The 13,239-nt window shown below is 47.1% G+C and overlaps 1 protein-coding gene and 1 pseudogene across 2 annotated transcripts; both read right to left on the bottom strand.

Moving 5' to 3' along the window:
- Nucleotides 1–3,010: 3,010 nt before the first annotated feature.
- On the bottom strand, nt 3,011–5,332 carry LOC139456232 (uncharacterized). 2 transcript variants are annotated; one of them, XM_071237835.1, is made up of 2 exons: nt 5,266–5,332; nt 3,011–4,420 (listed from the first exon to the last, which is right to left on the bottom strand). In XM_071237835.1, the coding sequence occupies exons 1-2, from the start codon at nt 5,330–5,332 to the stop codon at nt 3,876–3,878; spliced, it is 612 nt and encodes a 203-aa protein (XP_071093936.1). In that variant the 3' UTR covers nt 3,011–3,875. The 2 variants fall into 2 exon arrangements, with proteins under 2 accessions (XP_071093936.1, XP_071093937.1); XM_071237836.1 differs by lacking the exon at nt 5,266–5,332 and adding an exon at nt 5,035–5,240.
- Nucleotides 5,333–5,378: 46 nt separating this feature from the next.
- Nucleotides 5,379–8,256, bottom strand: LOC139456227 (uncharacterized; annotated as a pseudogene).
- Nucleotides 8,257–13,239: the final 4,983 nt, after the last annotated feature.

Here is a 13,239-nt window from a genome sequence, read left to right as displayed (position 1 = left end):
GTTTGTCAGCACCATACCCGTGCTCGTGGGTTTCACCGAAGTGGTGAACATTTGAGACCTGTGCAAGAGACAACAATAAAACGTCATATTGGAGCAAGCTGATTGTTGTTTGTTTGTTTGTTGTTTAACGCCGCACTCAGCAATATTCCAGCTATATGACGGCGGTCTGTAAAATAATCGAGTCTGGACCAGACAATAGAGTGATTGACATCATGAGCATCGATCCACGCAATTGGGATCGATGACATGCATCAACCAAGTCAGCGAGCCTGACTACCCGATCCCGTCAGTCGCCTTTTACGACAAGCATAGTCACCTTTTACGGCAAGTATGGGTTGCTGAAGACCTTATCTACCCCGGAATCTTCACGGGTCCCATTTGAATAGAAACAGTTAAGTTTATTGATGGTATTGTTTTTGTGTTCGATCGAAGAACACATCGTTGTCATAATCACATATGTAATGACACGCTGACACAACACACACTCGAAGCTATGCACAATTCTCTGATTGACACAGCTCGCCTTTATAATAAGATGCTATAACGGAGCTCTTAACTAATATTGGAAGTCTTGCACTGCACAGGAAACCCGTGAAGATCCGGGGTAGAATAGGTCTGCAGCAACCCATGCTTGCCATAAAAGGGGACTATGCTTGTCGTAAGAGGCGGCTAACGGGATCGGGTGGTCAAGCTCGCTGACTTGGTTGATGCATGTCATCGCATCCCAATCGCTCATGATGTCAATCACTGGACTGTCTGGTCCAGAATTGATTATTTACAGACCGCCATCATAAAGATGGAATATTGTTGAGTGGGTGAGTGAGTTACTGGTTAAATGGTTGAGTGGTTGAGTGAGTGAGTGAGTGTGTTTGTGGTTGAGTGAGGGAGTGAGGTAGTGAAGGAGTGAGGTAGTGATTATCCCGCGATATGCCAAGGAGAGGCACGGGCCACCGAGCCGTTGGTGCCCGTGCCTGTAATAAAACAGAAGATGAGATTGGGTTAAATGGCCGAGGGTGTGCAGGTACTAGTGGGCTACTTAGCTGCTAATTGTATATACCAAAAATGCTACCGTTGCCATGGCCACGCGCGTGGCCGACGGCGATTGCAGCTAGCGCTGCTGGCCTGAGACTGCTACCGCTGTCCGGCCCCCACGGTAGCATATTTAAACGCTACCATTGCTTGGCAACTCCCACGTTGCCAAAAGCAGCTCCACGCTGCTGGCCTAAGTCAGACTGCCGCTGCCCGGCCCCAGGTAGCCGGCCAAAGCAGATCACACTGCCCGGCCCCATTAGCAAAACCATTGTGCGGCTCCCGCCGCGGACCCAACTGTCAGCTACCGCTTGACAAGACGACTTCCGCCGCCGGGCCCATATACGTGGCAACTGTTTGCCCCAACGTATGTTATTCTACGATTCCCCGGCTGAAAAGTCGGGAAAGACAAGGTTCCCACTGAGAAGCAGGTAACCCCGGAAAGGTTCCCGCTGAAAAGCAGGTAGCCTTAAGCACGAGTATTAATTTGGAAGCAAGTTAATTTGTTACTAGCAGTGTAGCCCACAAGAAACCCCGCACACCTCGACATAGTTTATTGTTGAGACAGGTATTGCATATGTACAGATATACAGCTATTAAGAAGTCATGTTTAATTACATATATCAGAATCGTTTAGAAGTATGTACATATATACAAGCGCTCTGAAAACCTATTTTACATATGTACAGGTTTATTTACATATATACAATCCGCTCTGCTGGTACCTGTAATAGAATAAACGCTGAAGAAAAGAAGTGATTAGCATTCCAGGTGAAGAGGACACGTCAGGCTGAAAAGGAAAGAAAAAGGAGTGGCAAGCTGGGTGGGTGGGTGGGAAAGCGATTAGATACAGTGACACACGTGTGTACTTGGGGAAGGGCTGCTCGCGAATGACGGACTAACAAAGGGCGGGATGATGCTTGCGCGGGATTATTCCCCGGGCGCGGTGCCGAGTGGTGGCCCGGGGTGATTGAGTTACGAGGGGTGATTGGGTTACAGACGTAATTAGCCCATGGTTTGGATACGCGCGATAAAGTCATTTAGTAGTTAGTACTAAATGTAATTATCCCGCGATATGCCAAGGAGAGGCACGGGCCACCGAGCCGTTGGTGCCCGTGCCTGTAATAAAACAGAAGATGAGATTGGGTTAAATGGCCGAGGGTGTGCAGGTACTAGTGGGCTACTTAGCTGCTAATTGTATATACCAAAAATGCTACCGTTGCCATGGCCACGCGCGTGGCCGACGGCGATTGCAGCTAGCGCTGCTGGCCTGAGACTGCTACCGCTGTCCGGCCCCCACGGTAGCATATTTAAACGCTACCATTGCTTGGCAACTCCCACGTTGCCAAAAGCAGCTCCACGCTGCTGGCCTAAGTCAGACTGCCGCTGCCCGGCCCCAGGTAGCCGGCCAAAGCAGATCACACTGCCCGGCCCCATTAGCAAAACCATTGTGCGGCTCCCGCCGCGGACCCAACTGTCAGCTACCGCTTGACAAGACGACTTCCGCCGCCGGGCCCATATACGTGGCAACTGTTTGCCCCAACGTATGTTATTCTACGATTCCCCGGCTGAAAAGTCGGGAAAGACAAGGTTCCCACTGAGAAGCAGGTAACCCCGGAAAGGTTCCCGCTGAAAAGCAGGTAGCCTTAAGCACGAGTATTAATTTGGAAGCAAGTTAATTTGTTACTAGCAGTGTAGCCCGCAAGAACCCCGCCACAAAGCACCAGAGTGCTACCCCACACCCACGGCCACGCGATACGTGAAGAAAAGAAGTGATTAGCATTCCAGGTGAAGAGGACACGTCAGGCTGAAAAGGAAAGAAAAAGGAGTGGCAAGCTGGGTGGGTGGGTGGGAAAGCGATTAGATACAGTGACACACGTGTGTACTTGGGGAAGGGCTGCTCGCGAATGACGGACTAACAAAGGGCGGGATGATGCTTGCGCGGGATTATTCCCCGGGCGCGGTGCCGAGTGGTGGCCCGGGGTGATTGAGTTACGAGGGGTGATTGGGTTACAGACGTAATTAGCCCATGGTTTGGATACGCGCGATAAAGTCATTTAGTAGTTAGTACTAAATGTAATTATCCCGCGATATGCCAAGGAGAGGCACGGGCCACCGAGCCGTTGGTGCCCGTGCCTGTAATAAAACAGAAGATGAGATTGGGTTAAATGGCCGAGGGTGTGCAGGTACTAGTGGGCTACTTAGCTGCTAATTGTATATACCAAAAATGCTACCGTTGCCATGGCCACGCGCGTGGCCGACGGCGATTGCAGCTAGCGCTGCTGGCCTGAGACTGCTACCGCTGTCCGGCCCCCACGGTAGCATATTTAAACGCTACCATTGCTTGGCAACTCCCACGTTGCCAAAAGCAGCTCCACGCTGCTGGCCTAAGTCAGACTGCCGCTGCCCGGCCCCAGGTAGCCGGCCAAAGCAGATCACACTGCCCGGCCCCATTAGCAAAACCATTGTGCGGCTCCCGCCGCGGACCCAACTGTCAGCTACCGCTTGACAAGACGACTTCCGCCGCCGGGCCCATATACGTGGCAACTGTTTGCCCCAACGTATGTTATTCTACGATTCCCCGGCTGAAAAGTCGGGAAAGACAAGGTTCCCACTGAGAAGCAGGTAACCCCGGAAAGGTTCCCGCTGAAAAGCAGGTAGCCTTAAGCACGAGTATTAATTTGGAAGCAAGTTAATTTGTTACTAGCAGTGTAGCCCGCAAGAACCCCGCCACAAAGCACCAGAGTGCTACCCCACACCCACGGCCACGCGATACGCGGAGATAGCATTGTTGCCCGGCTTGCTTATGCACTGAAAGGAAACACTAACCTGTGGAGATAATATCCTTACTGGCGCAAAACGAGCGCCAGGGCATGCAATAAATTGTCCGTAAACACACACAGTCCTTTGTCACTGAGGTGGACGCCCTCCCAGGCGTACCACGTCTTGTCAGATGCCAGGATCTGGGGATGTGGCACTGTTGTACCGCCGAGCTCTTTGACTCGGTTGGTCAGTCGGCGGTTGATATTCTTCCGCATCCCCTCGATCTTTCGTGGATCCCTGGCATCGTGCCAGTAGCGCCTGGGCAGCATTGAGGATACGATGATCTTGGTGTCAGGAAGCTGGAGTTGTATCCGAAGGATTGATGCCACCATGTCAAGGTAGAGTTGGCTGCCTTTGACCGAGCACAGGTCGTTGGAGCCCAGGTGAATGATGAGGGCTCTGGGGCTGCGCCGTGTCGCCTTGACCTGTGCATCCAGAATGGTGTCCAGCTCCTTCCACCTCATCCCCCCTCGTGCCAGCCATAGCATCCTCGGTTGGTTCGGGCTGGTGCCCTTCAGGAGCAAGTACTGCCGTGCCCTGGCCATGTAGCTGGATCCCACCATCCAAACTGTAAACAATAAGAAGTGTAGTAAGTACCATGAAAGACTATTTGATTTAATTGTGCAACATTGAATTTGTTGGTAGGCGTATGTAAGCATTGTAGCAATCTGATTTCCACCTGCCGTATTGTTGTATGAGGTGTTCAGGCACCCCGTTCATGGCTGCTGATGTGGCTGCCCCAATGCGGAAGGAGTGCGAAGAATAGCAGGCCGTGTTTATGTTGCTGTGTGCTAAGGCCTTTTTTAGGAGTGCCTGGAATTGGTACCTTGTAACGGGGGAATGGTCAAAGTGGACGAATGCATGTTGTGGGCCGGAGGGGCGCGCCTCCAGGTAGTGCTTGATGGCGACTACCGGACATAGCGGATTACCTGATATAGGTGACATTGTAACTGTTGTCCCCATCCTGTACTGATCAGACTTTGAGTGTGGTAAATGGATTGAAAGCTGCTGGGGGTTGCCCGAGAAGCTTAAATTCTGGATGGCGCAACCTGTTTTTGAGGGTCCAGTTTGGACGAGTTCGCTAACCCTAAAGAAACCGAAGAAGGCTGTGCAGTAGACTGCCTTGAACAGCCTGGCTTCATATGCTGATGAGCATACGTGAGGCAGATTGTTGGTTACTACCTGCAGCAGATCTGCAGTGATCGGTTTTCTGGTGTCTGGTCGGCCCGCTGATTTGTGTAAGCCGGTTACAATCTTGCCTATCAGGAAATGGTTTGTACAGTCGGTGAGCCCGTGGAATTTGTGGTGTGAAGACAGCGCTGCAATGTAAGTCTTGACTGTGTTAGGGGAGTGGTGAGTGACTGACAGATAAGCAATAAAGTTTACGACCTGATACAGCGGGACTGGCCACACCTCTTGTAGCTGGTGTGCGGACCGGAACTGGTGCAAGGCATTGATGCCTGTTTGGTAAGTGGCCCATGTATTAGTAGACAGAGATTGTTGTAGGAGTCTGCCGGCTTCCTGCCTCAGATCAGCCATATGTTGCACGGGATAGGTGTGGGGTTCTGGTCCGCGGCTGGTGCTGCCTCTCGGAAGCGTTTGAGCTGAAACCTCGAGAGAGCATCGGCAATAGTGTTAGCAGTGGAACATACATACTTTGCCTTAAACATAATATTATATCGGAGACACTGCAGGATTAGGCGACGGAGTAGGCTCATCACTCTGGGGGCCTTGGTTGACTGCTTGTTGATTATTGTTACGACGGCTTGGTTGTCGCAGTAAAAGAGGACCTTTTTGTTTGCGAGTTGCTTGCCCCAGATTTGGATGGCCAGTGTGATGGGGAACAGCTCCAGGAGCGTCAAGTCCCGTGTAGTTCCATCCGTCACCCACCGGGGTGGCCATGCGCCGTTAAACCATTTGCCCTGCATGTAGGCCCCAAAGCCGGCGCCACCCGCTGCGTCTGAAAACAGCTGGAGGAAATCGCTGTCCACCCATAGTTGGTCCTGAAACACTGAAATGCCGTTATAACTCGTAAGAAATGTTAACCACATTTGTAGGTCTTCCTTGACCCAGCTGGTAATCCTAATGTGGTGAAATGGTTGCTTACCTTTGCTAAGCAGATCGATTAGCCTGCGGCTGAATGCCCTTGCCATTGGTATAGCCCTGCACATAAAGTTAAGCTTGCCTATGAGGGACTGAAGGGCCCTTTTTGTGACCTTGATGTTACCTGTTGACAGGATGTCTTGGATTTCCCTTGTTGCCTCCTTGATCTTGGGCTCTGGGATTCTGATCTGCATTGCAATGGTGTCGATTTCCAGCCCTAGGAATGTCAGTTTGGTTGTGGGGCCCACCGTCTTGTCGTGAGCAATAGGAACCCCAAGCTGTTCAAGTGTATTCACGCATCCGTTGAGGTTGTCTGAGCAGTGGCTGGTGCCTGCTGTGCCCCCCGTTAGGAAGTCATCCAGGTAATGCATGACCGGACACGTTGGAAGATGTGATTGCATGCACCATTGCAAGAAGGTACTAAACGTTTCAAATATGGCGCAAGATATGGAGCAGCCAAATGGTAAGCATTTATCGAAATAGAACTCACCTTCGAATCTGATGCCTAGCAGCTCGAAATCGGATGGGTGGACTGGTATAATTCTAAAGGCCGACTGAATGTCGAATTTTTGCTAGTAATGCTCCCTTTCCCAGTTGTTGCACTATCTGGGTAGCTTCATCAAATCTGGCGTACACAACGGAGCAGGCCTCTGTGTCTATGAAGTCATTTATAGATTTACCCCTGGGATAGGATAGATGGTGAATTAGACGGAATTCCTCCGCATGCTTACCCAGGTGCTGACCATATCCTGGCTGCTTCTTGGGCACCAGGCCTATTGGGGATACTTGGAGGTTGTCTAGGGGGGTGTCCTTGAAGGGGCCCGCCATCCTGCCAAGGTCGACTTCCTTTTGTAGTTTTTGTTTCACGTAGCCTGCCGTATCTTGGTGTGTGGCTGATCGCAAGTTTCGTGCCAGGCGACCCGTGCGGCTTCCCTGGAACTCGAGCTTAAAGCCAAAGCTAAAACCTACCCATAAATAATTTGCATCTCTGTAATTGACCCTAGCATATTGGCGTAACCAGGGTGCCATTTCATTGAGATCCACGGGGGAAGGGGCCATTGAATTTACCTGCCTTGCCGGCTGGTTTTCTGTTAGGAAAGGGCTGATTGGGCTTGTATGGGGTCGGTTGGACCCCATTCCCTCGAAAGCAGGTCCTAGAGCTATGGGAATGTTTGCCACACTTACCGCATTTGTGAGTGTACTTACAGTTGACCCTGCTACAGCCAAATTTATTGAAATCCCAGCATACCTGACTGGCGATGTCCCCCTGTACGCGTGTCATTGCGCCCCGTCCGCCTGATTCTGGTTGTAGTACCGGCTGTGTTACCATGTACTTCAGCCACAACTCCCCGTCGATGTTGTCCCAGCGTCGTGAGGGGTCCCTTGACATTCTGTGTCGGAATTGTTGGTCGTAGGTTGACCAGGCATCCCCCCCGAATCGAAGTGCCGCCGTTCTTATGGTTTCCATGTAGGACAGCAACCCCTGGGTTGTGCGGACCTCGGAGTGCCTACTAACGTAAGTACACATGAAAATGTGGAAAGCTGAAGTCCAGCTTGCCAGGGACAGGCGCTTTGCTTGCTGTTTTATTGGTTTAAAAATTACCTTACCTGAGGAGTCATACGCCATGGTAATCGTACCGTCCTCGTGACTTCCCTCGGTGTTTGGTAGTATTGTGCCGAGGTCGACATACTCGCCACGCCAGATTTTTTCCCTCACCTGTTGTTTGACGTGCGCGTCTATTCCGTCCGCACGGAAGGAAAGGGAATCCCCGTATCCAGCGATGTGATTGGCTGGGGCCGCGTCACCGTCGGCCTCGTTGTGCGCATCGGGGATTCTCCCTATGTTGGGCGAAATGGCGGGAGAACTAAAACCAAGCCTTACCTGTTGGTTTGCGCTAACCGGGCCGGGCGCTGAATGTTCCAGCAACTGGAGTATTTTTCCCAGTTGCTCGTTTACCTGGGTAGCCGAGTTGGCAACCTGCGCGGCATTTACAAGCTGCGCCGATTGTACGTTAATTCTGTTGCCACCTTCGATATTTCCGTAATTGGCAGACTCACCATCAGCTGTTGTCTCCTGTACAATGTGTACTCCCGGGGTTTGTCTTCTGGTTGTCCTGGCCTGCTTGGCTCCCCTCACAAGCTTGTGGTTGACGGTTGCTCTTCTCTTGGGAGGCATCACGAAAAGTCGGGGTGGTGAGTTGGTATTCCACAAGCGTAAATTGTCCCGAGGGTGAAGTTCGGGAGTAGAGCGGAATAAATGCGATACGGCGAGTGCTGAAATAGATGGTATTCAAAGCGTAATCGGCGAAACGGTAGCGATTGTGTAAATGCGATACGGCGAGTGTTGGAATAGATGGTATTCAAAGCGTAATCGGCGAAACGTTCGCGACTGGGTACAAAGGAAACGTAAAATGGGAAAGCGATTAGATACAGTGACACACGTGTGTACTTGGGGAAGGGCTGCTCGCGAATGACGGACTAACAAAGGGCGGGATGATGCTTGCGCGGGATTATTCCCCGGGCGCGGTGCCGAGTGGTGGCCCGGGGTGATTGAGTTACGAGGGGTGATTGGGTTACAGACGTAATTAGCCCATGGTTTGGATACGCGCGATAAAGTCATTTAGTAGTTAGTACTAAATGTAATTATGTGTGTAGGTTTGTTATCGCAAGTACAATACACCACACACAATTATGAACAACATAGCCATCCGGAACGAGCCGCGCATAGTAAGTGGGTGAGTGAGTCAGCGAGTGAGTGAGTGAGTCAGGGAGTGAGTCAGCAAGTGCGTCTCACAGGGAGTGAGTCAGCAAGTGCGTCTCACAGGGAGTGAGTCAGCAAGAGCGTCAGTCAGTGAATGAGCTGCTTCTAACAGTATTGCAGTTTTGTGTACGTTGTATGTCGTTGATGCAATGCGATTTACGGAAATCCCCGGGTATGGTACGGACAACTTTGAATCTTATCAAGGACGAGGCAAGGATTCGTACCCACGAATAATGGAGTTTGTCACGCCTAACGGGTAAACATAATGATTTATGAGTAACAATAATTGATCAAGGGATATCGAGTTAACACATTTACCCGGTAAAATAAACTGACATGTGACGTGGTTTCATTGTCCGTGTTTGACGTGAAAAACAGTTAGTAGCAGGAGTTTAACTAAATCAACTGAAGATCTGGCTGTAATATTTGTAAGTATAGTTATTTGGTCAGTGTTTCTCAAAGTACAGTAAACTACGGTTATAACGAACACGCTTATACCGAACTGACGGATATAACGAATTTACTTTTTTGTCCCTAAAATTTACTGTAGTTATGCTGTATATATGCTTATAACGAACTACAGTTATAACGAACTAAAACTAGTGGTCCCTTTGGGTTCGTTATAACCGTAGTTTACTGTATTTGGACATCTCATGACGTAATTAAAGCATGTTATGATTACGTATTATTATATTATGATTGAACAGATGACTTAGCCATCGGTGGTGATTAGTTGTTATTTCACTACAAGTCATTGCTTTTACTGTTGGTTGGTTTTGTTTGGTGTTTTACGACGTGATCAGCAAGATCACTGCTACGTCACGGCGACCTGTAACTACACCGGGTCAGACACACCTGATGAGATTATTTGACTGATCACACAATCCAGTTAAGTCTCCTCTCACTACAAACAAATGAGTTGGTGATTGAACATACTAGTTATGTCATGCCATTTCATTGTTTCGATTACTGTTTTTTTTATGTTTTACGACGTGATCAACGACATCACGGCAGCATCACGGTGGCCTGTGAATAAAAAAGTCTGGCTGATATTATCACGCTGATCAGTCATTCCGGTTAAGTCGCTTCTCACTACAAACACAACATCACGGCTGCATCACGGCGGCCAGTGAATAAAAGAGTCTGGCTGATATTATCACACTGATCACCCATTCCGATTAAGTCGCTTCTTACTACAAACACAAGTGTAGGCGACCCTGACCGACACGGGACTGTGGCCATGCAGAGAAGGCTGTCGAAATTAATGCAACTGACATCAGACATGACAAACTAATAATCACATGTTAATGGACAGTAAACTACGGTTATAACGAACTCGAGGGAACAACTAATTTTAGTTCGTAACAACCGTAGTTCGTTGTAGGCATTCATACAGCATATATACAACAAATGGTCGGGACTTTAACATAACTTCGTTATATTGGTTAGTTCGTTATAAGCGTGTTTGTTATAAACGTAGTTTACTGTAGTTAACTTATATCTGTACAATCAATGTCAGCAAAGTTCACTTGGCTTTAGGGGAAATAATTTAGATATCACTGCTATGCAATATAATTATAATATTAGCTGGTGTGAATTTATTAGTTTGTTTCGGAAATATCAGTAGTAATAATTTCCCCAACCTTAAGTACCTCTTGAGTAGAAATATATGAGATGTTTAGATATACTTTGTTATGCTACATATGTCTTTCTGGGAAGATATTTCCATAACTACAGTCGAACCTCGTTGGTCGAACTCGTTGGGACCTGAACAGAATTCGAGTTATCGGGGGTTCGATACATCAGGAACAAATATGCTTAATTTGGATACTTGGGACTCCCAAATGAGTTCGAGACAACCGGGAATTCGACACATCCATGTTTGACACAACGAGGTTCGACTGTAATAGCAAATAGGTTGTGATCTCAGAACTCAAAGGGACCACTAATTTTTGTTCGTTATAACCGTAGTTCGTTATAAGCATATATACAGCATAACTACATCAAATTTTAGGGACAAAAAAGTAAGTTCGTTATATCAGTCAGTTCGTTATAACCGTAGTTTACAGCATATCGGGTGCGCAATGCACACTTTAGACTGAGCAATATTCAATAACCCGGCAGTGAAACAGGACATCTTTCGTCAAAATGATTCAGAAAATCGGGGGCCCACATGAGTATACTTGCATGATACTGTTTTCCATGTCACCATAGAAACTGAATCGAATAGAATTAAACACACTGCTTTGAAAAACTGGGAACAATTGGTGAACAATTTCTTCCGCAAAACCTTAATGATTTGGTGTGAAAAAATATTCTTGGCAAATAAAATCCTTTCAACAATTGATGAACAATTTCTTCTGCCAACACCTAGTGAGTGAGTGTGGTTTAACTTGATGAAACTGACGAGCACCGGTAATATAGTCATTGTCCAATTAAACAAATCAGAGAAAGTTTGTCATACAATCACAGGAAGTATTTCTATATTTGTTCAAGGAGTAAGGCCTAAATTGTGACACTCGAATCTCAGTTGTTTGAGGAAATAAATAAACACTTCCTCCACGTTATGTGCACCATCACAGTAGTAAGGTTCATTCAATTAGAGTGAGTGAGTGAGTGAGTTTGGTTTTACGCCGTTTTTAACAGTATTCCAGTTATATCACGGCGTGCCAGCTTAATGTGGGAGGAAAGCCCGAAGTGATGCAGGTATCAGACGTTTACCACTTCGGTGAAACCCACGAGCACGGGTAAGGTGCTGACAAACCTAGAAACATAATCGGGGCGAACCGGGATTCGAACCCACAATCATAGGTTTCTGTCGTGCCCAAGGGACGCAACTCTGCACAGCGAATCGCGGCGCCTTAGACGACTGGGCCACCCGTGCCCCCTCATTCAATTAGAGGTGCGGTCGGGTAGCCTAGTGGTTAAAGCGTTCGATCGTCACGCCGAAGACCCGGGTTTGATTCCCGACATGGGTACAAAGTGTAAAGCCCATTTCTGGTGTCCCCCGCCGTGATATTGCTGGAATATTGCTAAAAGCAGCGTAAAACCAAACTCATTCACTCATTAATTACATACAAGGCTCCTACCCTGATTGTGTGAACCATTGTTTATGCTTTCAGCTACTGCTTTGTCTGGCCCGATTATTTACAGGCCGTGATATAGCTAGAATACTGCTGACTGCGGCGTTAAACAACATTCAGTCACTCACAAATCTATATGTACCATTATTTACTTAATCAGTTGAACTCCATTTATCTACAGTTTATAAAGAAAGACGTATGTATGACTGGATTAATTTGACTGGAGTTATCTACCTCGCGTATTATCAAATCTCAAACTCGTCACGACTTCGTGACCGACCGCCATATCATCGCTGCCACCAGTTAACAAGAATCGTGATTTCCTCCCCTCTAACCCCAAATGTAATGCCATTTATAATTGTGTTTCTGTCAAATAGTTTTTATGGGGAAAAGGTTATCGACTAACTTTTACCAAAGTAAATTTACGTTTGTTTGTTTGTTTGTTTGTTTGTTTGTTTGTTTGTTTGTTTGTTTAATCAGATTGGTTTGAGAATCCAGACAAACGATAAAACACCCACCCTCATATAAATAATTACATGACAGTTGAAATCAAATAGAAATTCGACTCATAAAGATCCGGGGTAGAATAGGTTTTCAGCAACCCATGCTTGCCGTAAAAGGCGAAAATGCACACAACACATTATGCCGTAAGTATCCCATATACATTCACCACACAAGACATTATGTTGTAAGTATCCGAGATACATTCAACACAACACATTATGCTGTAAGTATCCCATATACATTCAGCACACAATACATTAAGCTGTAAGTATCCAACATATATTCACCACACAACACATTATGCTGTAAGTATCCGAGATACATTCACCACACAACACATTATGCTGTAAGTATCCCATATACATTCAGCACACAATACATTAAGCTGTAAGTATCCAACATATATTCACCACACAACACATTATGCTGTAAGTATCCGAGATACATTCACCACACAACACATTATGCTGTAAGTATCCAACATATATTCACCACACAACACATTATGCTGTAAGTATCCAACATATATTCACCACACAACACATTATGCAGTAGGTATCCCAGATACATTCAACACAACACATTATGCTGTAAGTATCCCATATACATTCAGCACACAACACATTATGCTGTAAGTATCCCATATACATTTATCACACAACACATTATGCTGTAAGTATCCCACATACATTCACCACACAAGACATTATGCTGTAAGTATCCGATATACATTCACCACACAACACATTATGCTGAAAGTATCCCATATACATTCAGTACACAACACATTATGCTGTAAGTATCCCATATACATTCAGCACACAACACATTATGCTGTAAGTATCCCATATACATTCAGCAGACAACACATTATGCTGTAAATATCCCATATACATTCAGCACACAACACATTATGCTGTAAGTATCCCATATACA

This window comes from Haliotis cracherodii, unplaced genomic scaffold (assembly GCF_022045235.1).
Source record: "Haliotis cracherodii isolate W230 unplaced genomic scaffold, xgHalCrac1.p SCAF_11, whole genome shotgun sequence".
Taxonomy (NCBI): domain Eukaryota; kingdom Metazoa; phylum Mollusca; class Gastropoda; order Lepetellida; family Haliotidae; genus Haliotis; species Haliotis cracherodii.
The sequence above is the reverse complement of the archived record's forward strand: the minus strand, read 5'-3'. Positions and strand labels throughout refer to the sequence as shown.

Coding starts and splice junctions, on each gene's coding strand:
- LOC139456232 (XM_071237835.1), bottom strand. CDS start 5,332: ATGGGCCACTTACCAAACAGGCATCAATGCCTTGCACCAGTTCCGGTC. Junction 4,421..5,265: donor CCGCACACCAGCTACAAGAG/GTGTGGCCAGTC, acceptor TATTGTTTACAG/TTTGGATGGTGGGATCCAGC.